At 34.1% G+C, this 25,102-nt stretch overlaps 1 protein-coding gene, 1 long non-coding RNA gene and 1 pseudogene across 4 annotated transcripts in view; 2 read left to right on the top strand and 1 right to left on the bottom strand.

The window, feature by feature from the left end:
- The first annotated feature begins 705 nt into the window (after nt 1-705).
- On the top strand, nt 706-3,758 carry LOC144545984 (L-type lectin-domain containing receptor kinase SIT2-like). Its single transcript, XM_078294534.1, has 2 exons — nt 706-1,461; nt 2,276-3,758. Exons 1-2 carry the CDS (start codon nt 800-802, stop codon nt 3,627-3,629), a joined length of 2,016 nt encoding a protein of 671 aa, XP_078150660.1. The 5' UTR covers nt 706-799; the 3' UTR covers nt 3,630-3,758.
- A 3,622-nt stretch (nt 3,759-7,380) lies between these two features.
- LOC144545920 (uncharacterized) lies at nt 7,381-8,894 on the bottom strand. The gene is made up of 3 exons (XR_013508629.1): nt 8,824-8,894; nt 8,258-8,297; nt 7,381-7,693 (listed from the first exon to the last, which is right to left on the bottom strand). It is a non-coding gene; the product is annotated as an uncharacterized LOC144545920 (long non-coding RNA).
- A 9,086-nt stretch (nt 8,895-17,980) lies between these two features.
- The window catches only part of LOC144545816 (L-type lectin-domain containing receptor kinase SIT2 pseudogene), a 95,675-nt pseudogene continuing 88,553 nt past the window's right edge, over nt 17,981-25,102 (top strand). Inside the window, exon 1 of one of the 2 annotated variants that reach the window (XR_013508596.1) lies at nt 17,981-20,203. The product of XR_013508596.1 is annotated as an L-type lectin-domain containing receptor kinase SIT2 pseudogene, transcript variant X2 (transcript). Of the gene's footprint in view, nt 20,210-25,102 lie in introns of both variants that reach the window. The other variant, XR_013508595.1, reaches the window with a different exon arrangement.

The raw sequence follows: 25,102 nt of genomic DNA, 5'->3' as shown, positions 1-25,102 counted from the left end.
ACGAGAGGTGGAGAGAAGCACATGACCCAACCAGCCTTTCCTGTAATGATTTTTCTTTAATTTATATTTTGTTATTTTTGCTAAAGCGACAAATCAAATGGCATAGATGGTAAATTATGAGAATTTGATGTCCTTTTTTTTGTTTCATCAAATGAAATCTTGTCGGTGAAATTATTCTTTCCAATCAGAAAATTTCAATTCTAATTCGTTTCTATTGAAATCATCTCTACTGAATTGAATTGAATTTTGATACTTCTTAGTTCCGATCAGAGTGTAAAGATAAAAGTATGAATCTATAGTCGAAAAAATAAAAATATGAATCCATGGCACACATCCCGAGCACATTATAAAGTAGCATAATCTCACTCAATAATTGGCCATTAATTCATGTCTAATTTCGATTACTGCTCTTGCAAAATTAAAAGTATAATGTTCCAATGGTTTCTGTTTCAATTTTTTCCTCTCTAACCTTATTTCTAGTTCAATTTAATTTCAATTGAGCCAAAGAACATACTCAAAATTATTCCGAATCTCAAGCAAATTATAAAGCTTCGTCATATGCATATATTTAATTTTAGTGTCAATATTAATTATTACAAAGAACATGTACTTTACCGGGAAGGAGAAACTTCTACGTGGTGCCTTATCTCTCACATGAATTAATAATATCCAATCACTATATATTCTCAAATCCAGAACAACTTTCTGGCAAAACTTTGCTTAAATTGCTTGTCATCTTCCAAGCAACTTGCCGAAGTGAGCTTCTCATCTTCTAAGCAAATAATTTGTTTCTTTAGCCATGTTCCTTAAAAACTTTGCTTGGGCTTTTCTCCTCCTGTTAAATATCAGAGTCTCAATCAGCCAAGAAGTAGAATTCACATTCAGTGGATTTTCCGGCAAAAATCTAACCCTAGATGGGGTAGCGTATATTGAGTTGAAGGGCCTTTTGAGATTAACTAACGACACGGTTCGAACGAAAGGTCATGCCTTCTATCCCTCTCCAATTCGCTTCGGCAGGACCACCTGTTCCTTCTCAACCACATTTGTATTCGCAATTATTTCAGAGGATATTGACCTTAGCGGCAATGGGATTGCCTTCTTCATCTCCCACACAAAGAATCTCTCCACCGCCTTGGGGTCCCAATACTTGGGCCTCGTCAATGATCAAAACGATGGTAACTTTGCCAATCATATTTTTGCGATTGAGCTTGACACTATACAGAACCCTGAGCTCAATGATATAAATGATAACCATATCGGTATTGATATAAATAGTGTGAAGTCAAGCCATTCTACTCCTGCCGGCTATTATACCGATGATTCAGGTGCTTTTCAAAATTTGAGCCTTATCAGTCGTAAAGAGATGCAAGTATGGGTTGAATATGAGAGCCAAGAGACAAAAATTACTGTTACCTTATCTCCTATTGGAAACCCTAAGCCAAGAATACCTCTGCTCAAAGAGTTCTACTCCATCTCAGTCGAATATCGGCCGGGTCTCATAAACTGGCGCTGGACAACTGGAGGCAATTTCTCTAGTTCTTCGGCATATCATATGATACATAACAGCGGAGTGATGTGTCAATACCACCGCATCTTGTGGAAGATCAAAGCCCCACTAAAGGTAAGGGTTTTCATTTGGCTCTTGAGACAAAATAAAATTCTTACCCAGCAGGTCTTGCAAAGGAGAGGAATACAAGTCACTCCCAAGTGCGTTCTATGTAATCAAGATATCCTCGAAGCCAAAGACCACCTATTTTGGATGTGTCCTTTTGCGAGACGGTTCTGGAGAGGCTTGTTACCTCAATTGAGTAACTTAAATTTCCCCAATAGAATCATCACAGTTTGGTGGCGGCAACGTAGGTCTCTTCAAGAAAATCAAAGAGCAATTTGGGATACCCTTTGGGCGGGAGCGGTCTGGGCACTGTGGCGGGAGAGAAATAGACGGATATTTTCCCAGCAAAGGAAGGAGATTCGTATTTTAATCAATGAGACACAACTACAAATCAGATTATGGTCCTCGGTGTTGTAGAGAAGGACCCATAACAGACATGAGAGAGGGGGAGAGGGACCAACACAGGTGCTACTGTATTTTATTACAAGGGGTAGTGGATAGTTAGTTACAAAGCTTCAGCGTTTAAATTTTGTTTTTTCTGGGTTTTGCTTTTAGAATATTTGATTGAGACTCTGTCCTTGCAGGATGTAAGGTTGTAATTATTTTTTCTTATCTTAATACAAATTGTTGGTGAGCAATTGCTCACTGACCCTCAAAAAAAAGAATACCTCTGCTCTCTTATAAATTCAATCTCTCAACAGTTTTAAACGATTCTATGTACATTGGCTTTTCTTCTTCCACTGGCTCTTTTCCTAGCTCTCACTACATTCTTGGATGGAACTTTAAATTAAATGGAGAAGCACCATCCATTAATCCATCAAATTTACCAAAGCTCCCACGTACAACCTCCAAAGGCCGATCAAAATCAAAAGTCTTAGCCATAGTGATGCCTTTCGTTTCAGTCACCTTTATTCTTATTTTAGTCGCTTTCCTTTTGCTCTACATGAAGAGGCGGTTCATGTACGCAGAACTGCTTGAAGATTGGGAAGTTGAGTTTGGTCCACATCGTTTCTCATACAAAGATTTGTACCGAGCAACCAATGGGTTTAAAGAAAAAGATTTTCTTGGAAGTGGTGGCTTTGGGAGAGTTTACAAGGGGGTTTTACCTGTGTCCAAATTGGAAGTTGCAGTCAAGCAAGTCTCACACGAATCCAGCCAAGGTATCAAACAATTCATTGCAGAGGTTGTGAGTATTGGCCGGTTACGGCATAGAAACCTTGTCCAGTTGTTGGGTTATTGCCGGCGTAAAGGGGAGCTCCTTTTGGTATATGATTACATGCCAAATGGTAATCTTGACAAGTATTTGTATGGTCAAGAAAACCCGACTCTTAATTGGACCCAACGATTCAAAATTATCAAAGGAGTAGCATCAGCTCTTTTATACCTCCATGAGGATTGGGAGCAAGTCGTTGTCCACCGAGACATTAAGGCAAGCAATGTTTTATTAGATTGTGATTTAAATGGTAGATTAGGTGACTTTGGCCTTGCAAGACTATACGATCATGGTACCGACCCTCAAACCACCCACGTGATAGGTACAATGGGTTATCTTGCACCAGAAATTGTCAGAACTGGCAAGGCAACACCTCTCAGTGATGTGTTTGCCTTTGGTGCATTCCTGTTGGAGGTTGTTTGCAGTAAGAGACCAATAGAGCCCGGGCCACAAGGGGAGCGAATGATTCTAGTTGACCGGGTGTTAGAACACTGGAATTGCAGATCATTAGCCGATATTGTGGATCCAAGATTAGGCCAATGTTACACAGTAGAGGAGGTAGAGATGGTTCTCAAACTTGGTTTGCTTTGCTCGCATCCACAACCTAGTGCCAGGCTGAGCATGCGACAAGTTGTGCAATATTTGGAAGGCGACGCACCTCTACCTGAGATATCGGCAATAAATATGAAATTTAGCACGCTTGCAATGCTTCAGAATGAAGGATTCGACTCTTATGCTATGTCATTCCCCTCTACAACGACATCTTTCACTGGTTTCCCCTCTACACCTCTACCTGATCTTTAACTGGACTCTTTATTGTCTAATTTTGATTTAACTGATAATATTATGTAATCAGATATTACAGTCAATGATGTGTGTATACTGTCATTACTTGTTCATAAATCTCATGAATTTTGCTTCATATACTCTTAGTACGAATCAAAAATTATAATTTTCTGATAAGTGGATAATCAGATATTATCCATTATAATTTGTGCGTACTTGTAGACTTGTAGTTCTAATCCAAGATTTCAAGTTTGCAACTTTCTGATAAGCGAATCCCTTAACTGATTTAACATCCTGTTTTGAGTAGCCTAATTTTCTAAATTGCAGTATTATAGTTCATGGTTTCATTTTTTTTTCATTTGAGCAAGGCTTTTTGAGATTATTCCATCGGCGGTGAAGAGGTACACTTTGAGGTATGTTAGCTAGGTTTTCCTTGTCTTTCAATTTAAATAATACATGTGTCGAAGATGCACAAGCAAGCAATTAATGATATAAATATTTGTTCAGATTTTGAAGTTTGAACTGGTGGAAACGATAAAAGAGGGAGTGTCATACATGTGGCTGAATTTTATTTTGCTATTGCACCAAATTTCTTTAACTATTGTACTTTTTTTTGTGTTTCATGAATTTTATTTTTTTTTCTTAATTGGTTTTGAGCTCCAATAAATCAATGGTAAATAAAAAAAATATTTTATGCTGGCCAGCAAATATATATGGAAGCTGGCCAAATAAAAAAAATTTAGATCCAATATAACATCAGGATCAGTTGTTTGAAACAACCGATTCTGATAGTTACTATTAGGATCGGTTATTTAACCGATCCAAATTAGTGTAGTATCAGTATCGCCTTCATTAGGATCGGTTATATTCCGATACTAATATGCATATATAACCGATCCTGATTTCATATTTTCCACTAGTGATAGAGAGAGAGAGAGAGACTAATATGCATTCGGTAGCATATGGGCTGATATGCATACGGACCAAATTTAAAATTTCAAAAATCCAAAAAGTCAATCTGAACTGTTCATCTTGTTCTCCATATTAATATGTGCTTGGAGACCAAATTTTATATTTTTTTTAATTCTTTTATTATTTATTAAGCCACTTTGAAAATTGTTGATCCAACGGTGACTTAACAAAACAGTAAAATTAGTAGCCACCGTTGGATCAGAAATTTTCAAAGTGACTTAATAAATAGTAAAATAATTCAGAAAAATGTAAAATTTGATCTCCAAGCACATATTAATATGGAGAACAATATGAACGGTTCGTATCAACTTTTTGGATTATGAAATTTCAAATTTTGACCATATGCATTTTGACCATATGCTACCGAATACATATTAGTCTATATATATATATATATATTATAAATTTTTTGAAAGTAGAATTCATTGTCGTTAAGCATATTCATGAAATTAGTATATTTCTATGAAGGATTATGATAGAAATAATTGATAATGTTGTAGCAATTATCGTTTCCAAACGCTATGGTGGCGCCACTAACTACAAATTTGTGTTTAGGTCCGGACAATTTTAGCACAAATATTAATGATATTACCTACATTCCACTTTGGAATGAATTTGTTACGGATTCTGAATGAACGGTTCGGATCAAAATTTAAAATTTGTGTTACTTTGAAGAATCCGGATTCGTGGCCACTATAGCAGAGAATAAAATATTTACTAGGATCCACATAAACAAGCTTTTTATATATTTACTAAGATATGAAAAATACAATGTCAAACTAAAATAAAATTCTATTTTGGGGTAAGGCTGGAAGAAAAAATTAAATGCAATAAACTAAATATCTTATTATCTATTAATTTTTTGTAAGGTGTAATAAAAAAAACATATAAAATAACATTATTCAAACTTTTTAGTAGATTAAAATCAATGTATGAAATCTGTGGTTGAAATGAATCCGGTGGATTTGTTAAAAACTTCATCAATTAGTAAAATATACAAGTATTCCTAAACTAGATGCGCACATGGGAATTAGTAAATTTCTCCAGTTTTATCTTATGCTGTGAGACTGAACATACAATTGCCAAGTGCGCATCTAGTTCTCCGGTCCACTGAAAGTTGTGGCCGAATTTTTTATTAATATCCTTAATTAAATGAAAAATTACAAACATGATAAGTTAATACTATATAAATGGAGGGTTAATACTATATAAAAATTTTGTGAACTTAGAAGTGCATATTTTTACTGCATAATTATTTTTTTAATGTAGATCTTATAAGTTAAAATTAGCAACATAATATTAGCTAATATACAAAATATTTTTAACAAATGATTTCCTTTAACCATTTTTAGATTAATTTATATAAGTTTAAATATTTGTGTGAATCAAACATATTTTTAGATTAATTTAATTAAGTCAAATTTCCAAATAATTTTGAAATTTTGAAATTTTCAAACATATATATAAGCTATACATCTTTATTGGCTACCCTGACACAAGCTTGCATCCACCTCCAATCTTATTGTAAACAATGCCATTAAAAGATGAAGAATTAAAATAAGTGTACTAGACTAGTAGAAATAGAAAGACATGAGAAGTAACTGACAAAGTTCAAGTCACCAAATTGAGCAATGAAGAAAAGCAATTATGATTCTCATTTTTGGGGCTATTTTGCCGTCCTTTTTATTTGTAATCAAATTGAGCAATGAAGAAAAACGTACTGGTTTACATATACCAAGAATCAAGAGTTGAATTCCTTTTTTTTTTTTTATCGATAGCAATTAATTTTACATAATATAAGTACTTCAGTACTTTGTTTATGTTTGAAGGTTAGAAGCTTGAGGTTGCAAACTTAAATATCACAATAAAGGCATATAGCTTTTATATCTGTTTGAAAATTTTGAAATTTTGAAATTATTTGTAAATTTAACTTGAATGAAATTAATTTAAAAATATGTTTGACTGACACAAATATTTAGACTTATATCACTACTAGAATAATTGTTTATTGCATGACAACGAAAATGGCTTGTTGCATGGCCTTTGGCATGCAACAAGCCCCGAAATGGCTTTTTGCATGGCCTTAGGCATGCAAGTGCAACCATGCAAATGCCCTCCATACAAATAGTCAGTATTTACAAGGGCAGCCATGCAAAAAGTCTGTTACATGAGACTTGTCATGCAATAACTAGCCATGCAACTACTTTGAGAGTTGACCCAGTTTGGAGTATATGCAAGGGAATAGAGTGCGGGTCCCATCATACTATTTGCAAGGAGCGGACGTGGGGCCCACCATAGTATTTGCAAGGCAAGGGAACGCGGGACCCACTAGACTATATGCAAGGATAGATAACGTGGGACCTACTTGATTATTTGCAAGGTTAGTTAACGTGGGCCCCATATGTTTATTTGCATGGGAGATGATTTCGTTATAACATGGGAATAATATGTAGTTATTACATGGATGACTATTTGCACGAATATGATTGATTTGCACTTTTTGCATGCACATAAATTACCAATATTTGCGTGGAAATTTCGATGTCTAAAATGAGCTAACTGGAGGCAATAAAGCATAATCCAATCTTACAATCCTCCCTCCCTGTACCAATATGGTACCAATCCAGTATTGTTTACCAATCCCAGATTACCATTCAACAAAATTTACATAAAACACATAGAAGAGTACATACATAGAAAACAACGAACAAGATAAAAAGAGTAATTAACTTCGATATATAATCAAAAGACTATAATCATCATACATTTTTCCAACACTATAAAGGCATCAAAACAACACTTTTCAAACAATTACCAAGATAAAAAAATAAGAAGAGTAACTTTTATATATAACCAAAATATACCTACCTTTCAAGCATTAACAAAATAAAACAAACCCCCACTGAGTTTGCAAAATATACCCAAAATATTACCAAAATAATTTACCCTTAATATTGCCAACCACAGTAGACCTCCCTGCTTCATGTTGAAGGTTGATTGGCCAACCAATCGGACATTGCGGCATAATGTCCGATAATTTCTTGTACATTCTAGGAACTCAGCAATGCTTGGAAAGGCCGCTGATTTGGTTGTATAGAACCAGCAACATCCTATGTATATCAAATTGTTATATTAGAACATATTATTGTTATAACAATTATTTATGCAGTTTTTATATTATAACATGTATTACAGATGGGATTTTGTTATTTTACCCTTTCTGTTAAGAGTATGGTTGTGCTCTTTACTGATTTCTAATATCATAAACTTATAACCAATCTACCGCAAGGGGTTATGCTTAAATGAGGACTTAAATCAGGCTTAATTGCATAGAAATGGCTTATTGGGGCTGATTTGCAGAAACAAGAAACTCAGCATATCATACTTGCAATAAAAAATAAAATTTATAACTTACTGTTTCCTTTTATTCCTTAAACAGGGTTGGTTTATTGGTTGCAGAAGCAAGGAACCCATGCTGTCTTTTTGTCTGTGGAGTGTGATTAACATTAGAATGGCGTATCTAAGCAAAAATTTCCAGGTCATATTTTACAATTATGTAACAATTGTTTGTAACTTCAAAGTTCAAAAACTAGACTAGGAAAAAGTAAGGCAAAAATATACAGCTTCTAAAAAACAATGAACTAAGCTAAAGCTTGGCATTAAAAGTAAGTTACCTTTAAAGTTGCATCATTCATCATTGACAAACTTCTCAATCTATACAAGTACATACATGCAGATATTAGAAAGTTTTCAAGCATGTAGGTATATTCTGTTTAAGTCCTTGTATGGACAATCATCTACAAAAGCATACAAGTAATATTCTATTTGACTTTAAGCCTTCTCGTTGTTTGACTTTAAGTCCTCAATCACCTAAAAGTTCACTGAAACAATTGCCAGACATACATGTATTTATCAAGTGACTTATCTAATAACTCTTTTGGGGACCAATTATATAAATTTCAAGAAAAGGAAATTAGAATCAATCTTAACCATAACAGTTGGGAACAGCCATAAGGTCAAATTCAGAAAATAAAATTCAAATTTCAACTCATTATTTGCCTAATCAGATTATACTCTGATCTATGAAAGAATGGGAGTGTTAATTAACTATAAGACACACCAGCAAATTAAAATAACCAAGATTAGCCAAGGGATCAAACCTCTAATTTCCAAACGGGAAACCGAAAACAAAGTCCAGAGAAAAATAACTACAATAAATGATACAATGAACTACAAGTACCTCTTGGTCATGTAGATATCAACCTTCTTGCTCACGATGTTGGCGAATTTGCAACAGATACCCTTGATGCTATTTCACGATGTTGGCGAATTTGAGGTGTAAACCTAAAAACATAAGCCTCTGTGATTTTCTAGAAGAGAAGGGTCTTTTATGCATATTTCACATAAATAGTCTTGTCAGACTTCAATAAAAACAAGAAAAATAGTAGTTTCCCACCAATAAACCTTCATGAAATAGTAGTTTCTAAATTTACTTTCCTAATTGACAAATCTGACGGCTAGAGGATAATTAGAATGAGAATTTGTAATGATACAATACCCATCATAATTCAGAATCAACTGTGCAACGTTAGCAATGAGATAGAGAAGCACATATAATTAAGATTTAAATAGTTTTTTCATCAATTATCCATGTTCTAACTAGGCTTTAATTTTGTGTTACTATGATGCAGGAAACACACAATTCTCTATGTTTGTAATTAACCAAACTCTTTCCTTGAGTAGGAAGATTAATGGAAAAAGTGACCAAAAAAACCATGCTATATATTTTAACTTACAATATGAGGCAGAAAAAAGTGACAGTTACTATGATGTGATAAAGTGATTGAGTTGCTTAAGATGGTAAAGTTGATAAAGTAGACATCTAATGGTAAACATGAAGCACCTTAAGTTGCTAAAGTTACTTACGTTACTAAAGTGATTCTTCAAACATATGCTAAACAGGTGCTAAAGTGACTAAAGTAATTAAGTTACTATAGTTACTAAAGTTATTAAAAAAAATGACATCAACAATAAAATTTGTAAATCTGCCTTTTTTCTTATTTATCAACAATAAAATGTGTAATAGAGTTACTAAAGTGACTGATTTTATTGAAGATAATATGTTTCCCCCCAATTTAAACCTTTAGTGAAAAAACGATTAAACCCTAAGTGAACAAGAATTATTTGTAAAGTGCACAAAAAATTAACCCTGGTGAACCAAAATAGAACCTTGAGTGAACCATAATTGGAGCCTAGATTGAAACAGTGAGTTGATCAACAAACCGAAACGACGGTGCTGGAACCCTAGGTCGGCGGAAGACTCCCAATCGACGGAGCTACGCTGCTGGAATCCTAGCTCCGAACCCTAGCTCGATGGACGACTTCCAATCGACGGAGCAGCTACTCGGTGCCGGAATCCTAGGTCTGAAGCCCGTCCAGTGCTGGATTTCATTTTGAAGAGAACCAGGTTTGAGAGAACACGGATAGAGAGAGAGAGAGAGAGGACATGAGTGAGATGTTTGGTACTTAGCGGGAAGTGAAAATTGAGGAGGGAATCCAATTCTTGGTAAAAAATTTAAGAGGGAAGTCCAAATTTTGGTCAATTTTTTATAGAGAGGCGCTGAAGAGAGAAATGGAGATTAATGAAAAAACTTATGTCCTAAAAATTTCTCATGTCCAGAGAGGCCAAGTGAGAGAAGGGCGTGAATCTATCCACAAACTCAATGCACTAAGGTAGTATAATATTTGTATTTGATCGGAGTCGTCTGATCATTATTTTGCACGAATATTAAAAGATCATGTGCATTATCTTGGGCCGGATATAAACTGAAATTTTATGTTACCTCAGAGAAAAAGGATTCCCTACTCACAGCCATTCAAATTGAATAAATCAACACCGTTCTTCACTTATCCGATGGCATAGAATCTTGATATTTGCTAATTATCTAATGCATGTACAGCTATACATATAAAAAAAAAATTAAAATTTTTTTTTTATTTTTTTTCACATCTTATATGGTCAAATATTACTTATATATGTCATTTTTATAGACTTTTGTCATTATATGCCACTTCAAATTTAGAAAACATTTTAGGACCATTCATTTTCACACGGGAAATTAACGGTCGATCTGCGATGAAATCATTTCAAATTTGTTTTGAAATGATCAAGGGAGAATATTGAACGTAATTAACATAAAAGTTTGGAAATTTTATTATGTATGAGCTTCGATCCAACACAAAGTGTTTGTAGCCATACGATACTTTAATTTTTGGTGAACTAGATAGATGGGTAAATAAAAATAAAATTTGATCAAACTTGGGTGCAAGAGAATAAATATAGTTCTCATTAATTTCAACGGTTCCGATCGACGAGTGTTCGATATTTTTCTACACATCTTCACTAACTCACAAAGTAGAGTTTATGTTTCATACGACATAAACTCTTGTTTTGTGAGTTAGTGAAGGCGCGTAGAAAAATATCAAACACTGGTCGATCAGAACCGTTAAAATTAAAGAGAACTATATTTATTATCTTGCATTCAAATTTGATCAAATTTTGTTTTTATTTACCTATCCATCGAGTATATGGAATATTGTAAAATCGAATGGCTATAAATACTTCATGTTGGATCGAAGGCCCTGATGACTTCATTTGGGCGATTTTATTAACAGAGCGGTTTTGATTTTATGCAGTACACAACCTATATAATTTAAAGAGCGTCCAATATTTTTAATAAACTTTCTGAAGCTAAAACTGCTCTGTCAATATCTATACTTGCCAACCTTTTTTGTTCCCCATCGCCTCCAGAGAGCAAATAATCCATCTTCTCCTGTTTTGTTTTTCATTTCTTACGACCTTCTCCCCTTTTTTGTTTCCCTCTAAAATATTTTGTTTCCCTCTAAAATCCTCAAACAACAAAACCATCTAACCATCCAGTCACACATTTTTTGATTGCCGCCAAATTTTCTTCCTTCTTTGGTTACCTCAGGAGTAAAATTTGTTGGTAGGTTTCTCTAAGAAAATGTGATACCGAATCGAAACCAAATCGAAACCCACCTGGCCACCTCTCTTTCAAAACCAAATTGAAACCCTCACTACTCCTCTCCACTACCACTCAACTCTCGAAGCAAAGCTGATCGCAGTCGCCGTCACTGACCTCTCCACTCTCTCTTGGTGACGAAGGCGATCACCAAATCACTCTCTCTCGACCATTTTCGGTGTTGCTGTAGATAGGAGAAACATGTATGAAGACTAACTTTAAAAATAAACCATTAAACTGGATTGTTAAATTAGGTTTGATGAAATGTGGTTACACACTTACACTTTCACTATGCTTACGAGTTGTTAATTTGGCAACAATTGTTCACTGTAGACTAAGGGTTTGAGAAAAATGCGAAAATGGCCCTAATAATTATGAATTTTCTGAAAAGGGAAAACTTGTCTTAGTGTACTCTTAGTGTGCTCTATTACCACTACTGTAATCAATTAAAAGACCAAGTGTAAATAGATGGTATGTTTCAAGTAAAAGACCTAATTTTAAGTTTATTTGGCATCATAATTCCTGTTTCAAGTATATTTTCATAGTTTTTACAGGATTTAAAGTGGTTTATTTCTTCAAGTTTCAGGGTATGAAGGGCAGTTTTGTCTTTCTCTGGCATGCTGCCTTGTGATTTTTGCACAGAGCAAACTACAGCTCCAAATCAGGAGTTCTTGGTACCAAAATTCTTAGAACATCATGTACTATCACCTAGATTAATCTCAAATTTTTCTGAATTTTCTAACTGGGTCAAACTAGTAATTTTGTACTGTTCAGTTTTGGTACCAATCACCCATTGTACCAGTTGCTGGAATTTTTGAAATCTGATTTTTGAAAGTCCTTAATTAATTGTATAAAAATCACAAACATGTGAAGTTTGTTTCTGTGAGTTCTTGGTAATGTCTTATATCCATCTATGCAAGTATTTGGTTAATTTATGACTTTCTTCACTAGTTTCTGGTCTGATTTGCAAGAGGGTTCTGTTTGAGGCATCGAGTATCTGAGTAATGTATATACTGGTACTTAGTAAAGAAAAACATTCACTCAAATAAAATCATGTTTATATCTACTCATCAAATACCATTAACAGTATCATTTATCAACTTATTTTGCTAATTTTCTTCCGATTTCAGAGCTTAAGCATCAAAATTGAGAGGATAAGGAAAGTGAATGACAATATATAGATTGAACTCAGGCCACTCAAATCTCTGACATAGTTTTTATTCTTTCATATAAAAGCTTATTTTCTGAGAAACCAATTGATAATGCTTGTATAAAATGTGAAAAATATGGGCAAGAGGGGCAGCGTAGGAAGAAAGAAAGGAGCAATATAAATATTCTTTTAATTTCAATAATCAAATCTAATAAATGGTGGAGATAAAATATTACATAGTCTTGTAATTCTCATTAGAATTACAACATATTTAATGCATTAGTCATACCAGCTTTCAATGTTGAAAACTGATGCAATTTGTAGTATTTTATAGTCAGTCAAATTGCAAGGTGTTGTAGTATTTTATTTAAATTTTTGTAATTTTTTTGCAATCAGATTTGAATTTGATTTCTATGGCCTCGATGCTTTCGATCAAGAGTTTTAATATTGGTGAATCAAAAGTTGTATGTGTGTTGTCACATATTTTGTACTATTATTTTTGTTTCTCCATTATTTTGAAATGTTTGTTCTAAATGCAAGAATTTTAAGTTATCAAAGTATTAAATTCTTATATTTTGCTATTATTCGTGATGTTGTGAATTTTAATTAAAAGCTTTATTGAAAATGAGATAACAAATAAACAGAAATGAATATGCCTCCAGTAAATAAACTATTGCATGGCTAATCTCATGCAATTGTTTGAAACTTTTAGTCCAAACTATTTACATGCGAATGATAGTGGACTATTTATATGGACCTTCATTAAAATATAATATAAACATGGGGTTAAGCAGTTGCATGGCCATGGGGTTAAGTAGTTGCATGGACCTTTAATTAAATATAATATCTACTAAGTTTTTAAGTAGTTGCATGGCCATGGAGTTGAGTTGTTGCATGGACCTCGAATTAATTACAATATATGACCTTCAAAACTTATTTGCATGGCTGAACATCACACAGTTGCATGGTTGCACTTTACACAATTGCATGCGATACCTGTTACATGAGAATTCGCATGCAACAAGTTTAAAAAGTCAACAAACATCATTTCTTTTGCATGAGCCGTCTCTACCATGCAACAAACTGGTGCTGGGCATGCAAAAAACGATTATTCTAGTAGTGTATATATTTTATAATGACGGTTAAAGAAAATTATTTGTTCAATTTTTTTGTATGTTCACTAATATTATATTATTAACTTTAGCATATAAAATATATATTAAAAAGAAAAATATACAATAAAAAATATGTACTTCTAAGTTAACAAAATTTTCATATAGTATTAACTCTCCATTTTAAATAAAAAGTTGTAGGAGTAAACAAGAAGAAATGAGAGAAAGAGAAATGGGAATACATATCCTCTGCATGAACTCAAAAGGGAATTTTTGAGTTAATGATTCTTGACCATTCGATCTGTTTTAAGATTTGTGCAGACTAGATTCGTACTAATATTAAAGGGTCTCTATATCATAAGCAGGAACTGGATTGACTCCATTTTAAATCAAATAATTGAAATTCATTAACTCAAAAGATACCTTTTTGAGTTAAATGCAGATGATACACATTCCAAAAATGGGAGGTGAAAATAAGACAAGGACATTTTGTTAATAATTTATAAAGAGAAATATTTTATTTGTTGGTTTGAAAAAAAATAACAAATTGTACATTTCCCCTGCTGAGTGCATGTCCTATCTAGCTGACCAGCTTCTTTCAATAATCAATGATAGATCTGGAATCACATCAAGCAGTCAGTCAGTCAGTCAGTCAGGAGTCTAATTCAACTAGTGGTTTGCAACTCGGGCGGGTACGGGTACCCCGGGTATACCCGTCTCGGGTACGGGTACGTCTCGGGTACGGGTATACTCGGGTACAAGGGTATTCGGGTACGGGTATGGCGGGTATAATTTTCAAAACCCATACCCTACCCGTCCTATACCCTTATCCGTGTACCCTTGACGGGTAAGGCGGGTACGGTTACGGGTAGGGCGGGTACGGGTATTTTTTTTTTTTTTTTTTTGCTGTTTTTTTTTCTGTTTTTTTCTGGTTTTTTCTGGTTTTTTCTGATTTTTTCTGGTTTTTCCTGATTTTTTCTGGTTTTTTTCTAATTTTTTTGGGGGGAAAAATCAAATTTTTTGAATTTTGAACTGTGATGAACAGTACTCGGGTATGGGTAGTCGGGTACGGGTTAACTCGGGTATTGGTCTAAAATAACGGGTCCGGTCCGGTTTTTGCCTGTACCCGCGTACCCGAGTACCCGACCCATACCCGGGCTCGGGCACGGGTACCCTAGCTGGCGGGTACGGGCGGGTACGGGCGGGTATACCCGTTAAGGGTATTATTCAACCATGAAATTCAACCTAGTGGTGGATGCTACAGGGAACAATGAGGCGCCGTCCAATCGGCTCATTCCATGGTCTTTACGGTAATTAATAGAAAGCGACCATCTTTAAATATCAAGGAAAAAGACCAACGACTCGGTAAATTGGGGAAAATTGGGTCCGGTCTATGACAACAACAATATCGTTTGTTTGTGTGGGAGGTCAGATTTATTAGATAGAAAATTTGGGAAGTCATATTAGATAAAAAAAGAATTTATTGTGAATATTTAATAGTTGAAATGTGCTTGGAGACCAAATTTTATATTTTTTAGAATTTTTTTACTATTTATTAAGATGGGTATAAAATTCAATGGTTTGAATTTGACTAGTTTTTGTACCCATCTTAATAAATAGTAAAAAATTTCTAAAAAATGTAAAATTTGGTCTCCAGGCACATTTTATTGTAGAGATCACATCTAACGGTTTGGATCGACGATTTCGACTTTGAAAATGTAGAAAATGCTTGTTGTAACTTGATCCCTCCTCTCTCTCTCTCTCTCTCTCTCTATATATATATATATATATAGAGGTTGGCTAAGATCAAAGTGGCAGTTCCTGAGATTTGGTGCTACCAATTCATTTTTCAATTTTCAAAGTTCAAAACGTCGATCCGAACCGTTCAAGTTGTTCTCCATATTAAATTGTGCTTGGAGACCAAATTTTACATTTTTCTGAATTTTTTTACTATTTATTAAGCCACTATGAAAATCGCTGATCCAACGGTGGGTTAACAAAACAGTAAAATCAGAAGCCACCGTTGGATTAGCTGTTTTCAAAGTGGCTTAATAAATAGTAAAAAAATTTAGAAAAATGTAAAATTTGGTCTTCAAGCACAATTTAATATGGAGAACAACTTGAACGGTTCGGATCGACGTTTTGAAATTTAAAAATTGAAAAACGAATTGGTAGCACCAAAGCTCAAGAACTATCACTTTGATCTTAGCCAACCTCTATATATATACATACATATATATATATATATATAGAGGTTGGCTAATATCAAAACGTTTGCACCATGGCTACCGTGCAACCAAGTCGTTTTTGAATTTATAAAGTTCAAATGATTGATCTAAACCGGTAGATGTGATCTCCATATTAAAATGTGCTTGGAGACCAAATTTTAGATTTTTTGGAATTTTTTACTATTTATTAAGCCACTTTGAGTATCACTGATCCAATGGTGCAATAACAAACAGTAACACCAGAAGGCACCGTTAGATCAGTGATTTTCAAAGTGGCTTAATAAATAGTAAAAAAAATTAAAAAAATGTAAAATTTGGTCTCCAAGCACATTTTAATATGGAGATCACATTTAACAGTTGAGTCCATCATTTGAGCTTTAAAAATTCAAAAATGACTTGATTGCACGGGAGTCGTGGTGCAAAGGTTTTGATATTAGCAATATATTACCCGGATCTTTCTACTTGCATTACGCGAGATAAAAAAAATGAAATCTAACTTTTCTAATGGCTAACACTAATGTAGTATAAGTTTTGTGCACTTATACTTCGCCTCTCTTTATCTATTTTTAAAGTTTAAACAGTCAATTCAAAACTTATCTATGTTAAAATATTCTTAGAGACCAAATTTTATATATTTTTTTTAAATTGTGTACTTTTTTTAGATAGATATAAAATCATTGTTTTTGGATGATCCAGAAGCAATAATTTTGTACCTATTTAAAAAAATAATAAACTAATTCTCAAAAATAAAGTTTGGGATAATATTAGTGATAATTCTTCAAGATCGAAAATATAAAATACAAAATAAAAGAAAGAGAGAGAATGGAGAGAGCTCAATTGAGTATATTACATTAAAACGAATAATGTGTGTTATTAATTCCATACATACAATATATAGATACAAATGTATATATAGAGGGTAGACGTACTCCCATTCTTTGAATCTTGCCATATATATAGGTGCATCAAGTACAAATAATATATTAAAAATATTCAATCACTACTTCATTAATATTATCATTAGTATATATACTGTATTCTTAATTAGTAATTTAAATAAACTGAATCAATCCACGATAAATAATTTAAATAAACTGTATTCTTAATTAGTAATTTAACTGAAGCATAATTCAATTCATGAAGATAAATTAATCATGAAGTACTTATAATTTGATTCGGTCAAAATCAGTTTTAGAATCCTTTAAAAGAATTTTGTGCTATAGATTTATATCTTTGTTTTCAAAGTTTAAATAGTTGATTCAAATCTATCATCTTATTTTCATATTAAAATATACTTGAAGATAAAATTTTATATTTTTCAGAATTTCTTACTTTTTTTTTAGATAGATAACAAATCTCTACTTTTGAATAGTCCAAAATCTTTAGATCAGATAATTTTTTATTTATCTAAAAAATAAAAGATCCTTAAAAAAAATGTAAAATTTGATCATCAAGTACATTTTTATATAGAGTAAATATTGAATGATTCATTTCAGCCGTTTGAACATTAAAAACAAAAATATGAATCTATAGTCAAAAAAATAAAAATATGAATCCATAGCACACATCAACGAGCACATTATAAAGTAGCATAATCTCACTCAATAATTGGCCATTAATTCATGTCCAATTTCGATTACTGCCCTTGCAAAATTAAAAGTATAATGTTCCAATGGTTTCTGTTTCAATTTTTTCCTCTCTAACCTTATAGTTCAATTTAATTTCAATTGAGCCTAAGAACATACTCAAAATTATTCTGAATTTCAAGCAAATTATAAAGTTTCGTCATATGCATATATTTAATTTTAGTGTCAGTATTAATTATTACACAAGACCATGTACTTCACCGGAAAGTAGAAACTTCTATGTGGTGCCTTATCTCTCACATGAATTAATAATATCCAACCACTATATATTCTCAAATCCACAACAACTTTCTGGCAAAACTTTGCTTAAATTGCTTGTCATCTTCCAAGCAACTTGCCGAAGTGAGCTTCTCATCTTCTAAGCAAATAATTTGCTTCTTCAGCCATGTTCATTAAAAACTTTGCTTGGCCTTTTCTCCTGATGTTAAGTGTCACATTCTCAGTCAGCAAAGAAGTAGAATTTACATTCAACGGATTCGCCGGCACAAATCTAACCCTAGATGGGGTAGCGTATATCGAGTCGAATGGCCTTTTGAGATTAACTAACAGCACTGTTCAAACGATAGGTCATGCCTTCTATCCCTCTCCAATTCGCTTCGGCAGGACCACCTCTTCCTTCTCAACCACATTTGTATTCGCAATTATTTCAGAGTATGTTAACTTTAGCGGCCATGGGATTGCCTTCTTCATCTCCCCCACAGAGAATCTCTACACTGCCACGGGGGCCCAATACTTGGGCCTCCTCAATGCTCAAAACAATGGTAACCTTACCAATCATATTTTTGCGATTGAGCTTGACACTATACAGAACCCTGAGCTTAATGATATAAATGATAACCATATCGGTATTGATATAAATAGTTTGAAGTCGAGCCATTCTGCTCCTGCCGGCTATTATGCCGATGATTCAGGTGCTTTTCAAAATTTGAGCCTTATCAGTCGTAAAATGAAGCAAGTATGGGTTGAATATGAGAGCCAAGAGACAAAAATTACTGTTACCTTATCTCCTATTGGAAACCCTAAGCCAAGAATACCTCTGCTCTCTTATAAATTCAATCTCTCAACAGTTTTAAACGATTCCATGTACATTGGCTTTTCTTCTTCCCTTGGCCCTTTTCATAGCTCTCACTACATTCTTGGATGGAGCTTTAAATTAAATGGAGCAGCACCATCCATTAATCCATCAAATTTACCAAACCTCCCACGTACAACCCCCAAAGGCCAATCAAAAGTCTTAGAGATAGTGATTCCTGTCACTTCAGCCGCCTTTATTCTTATTTTGTTCATTTTCCTTTTCCTCTTCATGAAGAGGCGGTTCATGTACTCAGAACTGCTTGAAGATTGGGAAGTTGAGTTTGGTCCACATCGTTTCTCATACAAAGATTTGTACCGAGCAACCAATGGGTTTAATGAAAAAAACTTTCTTGGAAGTGGTGGCTTTGGGAGAGTTTACAAGGGGGTTTTACCTGTGTCCAAATTGGAAGTTGCAGTCAAGCAAGTCTCACAAAAATCTAGTCAAGGTATGAAACAATTCATTGCAGAGGTTGTTAGTATTGGCCGGTTACGGCATAGAAACCTTGTCCAGTTGTTGGGTTATTGCCGGCGTAAAGGGGAGCTCCTTTTGGTATATGATTACATGCCAAATGGTAGTCTTGATAAGTATTTGTATGGTGAAGAAAAGCCAACTCTTAATTGGATACAACGATTCAAAATTATCAAAGGAGTAGCATCAGGTCTTTTATACCTCCATGAGGATTGGGAGCAAGTCGTCATCCATCGAGACATTAAGGCGAGCAATGTTTTATTAGATTGTGATTTAAATGGTAGATTGGGTGACTTTGGTCTTGCAAGACTATATGATCATGGTACCGACCCTCAAACAACCCATGTGGTTGGTACAATCGGTTATCTTGCACCAGAGCTTGCGAGAACTAGCAAGTTAACATCTCTCACTGATGTGTTTGCCTTTGGTGCATTCCTGTTGGAGGTTGTTTGCAGTAAGAGGCCGGTAGAGCCTAGGGCACAAGGGGAGCGAATGATTCTAGTCGACCTGGTGTTAGAACACTGGAAATTGGGATCGTTAGCCGATATTGTGGATCCTAGATTAGGCCAATGTTATACAGTAGAAGAGGTAGAGATGGTTTTAAAACTTGGTTTGCTTTGCTCGCATCCACTACCTAGTGCCAGGCCGAGCATGCGACAAGTTGTGCAATATTTGGAAGGCGACGCACCTCTACCTGAGCTACCGGCAATATATATGAATTCTAGCACGCTTGCAATGCTTAAGAATGAAGAATTCGACTCTTATGTTATGTCATTCCCCTCTACAATGACATCTTTCTCTGGTTTATCTGGTGGTAGATGATAGAAAACTGGACTATTTGTTTTCTAATTTTTATTTAACTGATAATATTGTGTAATCAGATATTATAGTCAATAATGTGTGTGTACTGTCATTACTTGATAAATCTCATGATTTTTTTTTCATATACTCTTAGTACGAATCGACAATTATAATTTTCTGATAAGCGGATAATCAGATATTATACTTTATAATTTGTGCGTGCATACTTGTAGACATGTAGTTCTAATCCAAGATTGCAATTGCCTGATACGCGGATCGCTTAACAGATTTAACATTCTGTTTTGAGTAGCCCATTTATATTGCAACACAGGCCTGGTTCGCGCTTTATTGGGCTTGCTCATTTTTGGGCCATACTTCTTTAGGAATAAAACTAGATAAAATAGGCTTGGCTAGTAGTTTAGGAATTCATATCATCTAAGGTAACAGAATATTTCTGTTTAGGCCACAAATTCTTTTGGAATAAAACTTGATAAAATGGGCTTGTCTAGTAGTTTAGGAATTCATATTATCAAAGGTAACAGAATATTTCTGTTTAGGCCACAAATTTTTTTGGATTAGAACATGATAAAGTGGGCTTGGCTAGTAATTTTTTTTGTTTTCTTTTGTATTTTGTGTGGCCCCGCGCCAGACGTTGCTTTCATGACGACTAAGAGTAAAGCAAATGAAATGACATTATGTTAAAACAAATGGAAGCAGAGATGGTTCTTATTTCTGAATATGCTTTGTAAACTGGATGATCATGATTCGCCATTATGTTAAAACAAAGCACGGTGAAAGTGATACATATATACTGATACAGTGATCAGAAAATGATACGTGTAAAATACTGATTCCCGTATAGTCAACAAGTAATTATGATCTGATTTGATAGCTAACAAATATAAAACAAATTTGGCTATGGACAATAACAAATATCTAACCCATTTATTATAGGGAAGTTATTAGGAATTAATATCAACAAATGTGATACATAGTTACTTACTGATACAGTGATCAGAAAATGATACGTGCAAATAGTGATTCCCGTATAGGTAACAAATAATAATGATCTGATTTGATAGCTAGCAAATATAAAAAACTTTTGGCTATCGACAATAACAAATATCTAACCCATTTATTCTAGGGAAGTTATTAAGAATATCAGAGGAGGGTTCAAATACCTCTATTTTTTTGCGTTTCTATCATGTTTCCATTTTTAAAAACTTAAATAACTCAAACTTTGAAACTTAAACGTTAAAATAAAATCATTAGATATGATCTATGTTTTTTTTTTTCTATATACTCATAAAAACATTATCACATTTTGATTTTTCTTTAATGTGAACTAATAAGTTGAAAAATCAACGTCTCGAAATTATCCATATTAGTATACATTTTTACAAGCTTAAGGAAACAACCAAAACAAAGTTGAAATGCCATAATTTTTTACACTTGCATAGATAAAATAATGTAGTTCATATCCAATAGTTTTATTTTGAATTTTAAGATTTAAATTTTGAGTTATTAAAGTTTTAAAAAATGAAAGCATAATAGAGACACAAAAAATGAAGACATTTGAACCCTCCTCATCAACAAATGTGATTTTATAAGACTTTTTTATATTCATTTATTAACAAATATCTAACCCATTTATTCTTGGAAACTTAGAAATATCAGCAAATGTGGTTTTAAAATACATTTTGCTATTCATTTACTAACAAATATCTAACCCTTTTTCCTCAAAAATAAAAATTTGTGGATTGACAATTTACAAGTGGCAATGTCATTTTTTTTTTTTTGTTAGCTGGCAAGTGCCAAACTAACAAATATATTATAAGAAAAGTTATTTACAGATCTAGCACTATACAAGGTCTTTAGACCCATTACATCCCGCCATAACCTTTCTTAACTATTTATCAAAATTTGACTGTATGCTATAGGCGCTCACATCCCCTCTATCTCTATCCCATTTGCTAGCTAAACTTGTTTTACATAAGGTGCATCCAATTATTGATTTCTAGTGTTGTGCTCGCAATGATCATCCCGGGTGGCCTACTCTTGCATGTAAACAGTCCCATGCTCCTACCGCCCATACTGTGTCCCATGTAACTCTTGTCTGTCTATGTAATGACAATCTTACATGTGGCAATGTCATTTTCAAGAAAAGATAATCCCAAAAAGTTAATGATTGCACCACTTTTATTTATAGTCATGAAATTAATCTCTCCCAATTCCCCAATCACCAACCAAATGGCAGACAACACTCTCTCCCTACTGACTCTACTATCTATCTTTCTGCTCTCTATCTTTCTCTTATCTCAAAAAAACAAAACAAAGAAAGCTCTCTATCCTCTTCCACTAGGTCCCAAACCATATCCCCTGGTAGGGAACCTCCTACAACTGGGTCACACAAGCAAGGCTCGCATAACCTTCACCTCTCTCTTCAAAACCTATGGACCTATTGGAGAATAAAGAAATCTGTCTCAGAATATTCATCATTGGCAGTTTAGGCAACAAATAAACTAGCCTCCAAGTATATAGCTGTTGAGCTATTTTTGGTACCTAGCTGAATCTTAGTAACGGCTAGTAAATCTTTGTAATTAAGGCACAATTAGGATGCATATTACAGACATTGTAATTTAGGAAATAGCACAACGGCTAGTTGGATTTTAGACTATAAATACTCATGTATAGACCTTGTACTAATATACAACAATAAATAAAATCACTGTTAATTCATTTTCTGTTCCACTTTAAAATTCAATATGGTATCAGAGCGGGATTAAATTCCTGACTCAATTCCGCAAATCAACAACCAGACTGCAGCTAACGAGAACTGCAGCACCATCAAAATCGAAAATCAGTTCAGATCTGAATTGAGAACTGTTACACTAAGGGGCACCTCTAATTGAACAAAAACTGAAAATAAATTGCAATTGAAAGTAAAAGAGATGAGTTTAGAGAAATTGACACGCGGGATGATAACGGAGTTCGGCAAAACAATGGCCTACGTCTCCGGGGCGTCGCAACCTCTTTCTAGGTGCGCCTTTCTATTACCCAATATGAAATGATTACAATTGTGAACCGTACGTGAGCCCTTACAAAACGGGAAGTCACGGCCAACGAGAGATGAGCGCCGGCGAGCCCTTACAACCAAGGGAAGTCACACGAGCTACTCAAGAACAAGAGAAACACTCAATAGATCACTCTAACCTAATCTAATTAGAGATTAGTGAAGTGGATTTGAGGTTGTTTGAGATTGATTGAGAGATATTGAAGTTTTAAGCTCAATCAACAATGGTGGAACCAAGCTCTCAGAAAATCGCCTCTTTTGAAGTTTAGGGACGGCTAGGTTAGATTTGAAAGTGATCCCTTCGGTCTATTTATAGTGGCAGCTCAAAAATGAGCTGATTGAGCTAAAACGTTACAACGTTTTTCAGAAACGTTGGTAACGTTTTATGAGCCTTCAAAAGTCCGAGAGCTGCACCAAAACGTTACACAAACGTTTCAAAAACGTTACAACGTTTATAAAACGTTACAACGTTTATAAAACGTTACAACGTTTATAAAACGTTACATAACGTTTTGCACTGTAAAAAACTTGATCAAAATTAGGAATTTCTGAAGTTTGGAAATTAATTAAAACGTGACCAACGTTTTAAAACGTTCAGAAAACATTACCAACGTTTTAAAACGTTCAGAAAACGTTACCAACGTTTTAAAACGTTACAGCACCGTTTTTTGACTTTTTTTGACTTTTTTTGACTTTGATCGAGTTGTTTCACAGCGTTTTCTTAAGGTATAATCGTTATAACGTTTTACAAACGTTACCAACGTTTTTATCCTGTTGAAACAACATCAAAAACACTTTACCAAGTTTAGATTTTACAATTTACATTCTTGATAAGTCTTCATGATTTATTCAGTTCAAGTATTCCATATTGCAATTCCATTTGACTTGAACCTGCATAATTCTAAAATAGAAGAAATCGTAAAATTCAATAATTGTATGTTTTTGCAAATTAGTCAAATAGACTAAAAGGATTATTGCTAGAACAACAAGAACTGCAAGCAACATCAGAAAAACTACAAGGCTCTCAGAATTGAGCAACGATATCCTCAACCAATTATTTGACGAGCTACTCGTGCCATTTTACTTGTGCTTTCAACCATCTGTCATCATCGAGCAAGGCTACACAATATACCAAATAAGTTTCTGTTCTTATCAGTTTTTATTTTCTTATTACCAAAATTCTAACAACATATCAAATCAGAAACCAACTATTCGTACCAGAAAATCAGTAAAAACCCAGTAATTTCAGCTTGCTAGAAAACCAGTAAACCAGTAAACTAGTAAAAAACCTTACCAGAAAACCAGTAAAAAATCAGTAAACCAGTAAAAGACCAGAAAAATCAGAAAAACCAACCAGATCCGCACCAGAAAACCAGAAACCAGTTTTTCGTTTACCAGAAAAAACAGAAATCCTTGTTTTCAGTATCTGTTTTTTTTTTTTTTTATCACTCTTCACAAAATAAAAAGGTCTTCAAGTAGCATCTGCTCTTACAAAAAGAATTCAAATCAGCAACCAAAAAGTATTTGCTTTTAACAGAAACGAAAAACCATAGAGTTGGTACTGACAAATACCGAAAAAAAAACAAACCACGTACCAGCAAGCAACAGTCGGATCACACCAGTAAATACCAAAAATCAGAAAATAACCCCTCAACTCTCGAAATAAAAAAAAATGCTCAACCGGAACCCTAACCCTAGGCCGGAGACGAGTGGAGCCTCCACCACCGTTCGATGCACCAATTGTAAAAAGGAGGGGCACGAGCCGATAGGGTGCTGGTTCCTCCATCCATCTCTCCGACCAAAGGGACCGAGTAGAGGAGGAGATGGCCGATCGGATCAGAGAGATGGCCATTTTAACAAAAGAGGCGGCTCCCATGAGATGGTTCCTTCAGAGGAGAATAAATTAGAAGACGATTCAGAAAA

Source organism: Carex rostrata, chromosome 28 (genome assembly GCF_964058835.1).
Source record: "Carex rostrata chromosome 28, lpCarRost1.2, whole genome shotgun sequence".
NCBI lineage: Eukaryota > Viridiplantae > Streptophyta > Magnoliopsida > Poales > Cyperaceae > Carex > Carex rostrata.
Note: the sequence above shows the minus strand (reverse complement) of the source record. Positions and strands in the feature narration are given on the sequence as shown.

What these genes read in the sequence shown, in the direction of transcription:
- LOC144545984 (XM_078294534.1), top strand. Translation starts at nt 800, where the DNA reads ATGTTCCTTAAAAACTTTGCTTGGGCTTTTCTCCTCCTGTTAAATATC. An exon ending in AGAATACCTCTGCTCAAAGA is followed by an intron (nt 1,462 to 2,275) that starts GTTCTACTCCAT and finishes CTCAAAAAAAAG; the next exon opens with AATACCTCTGCTCTCTTATA.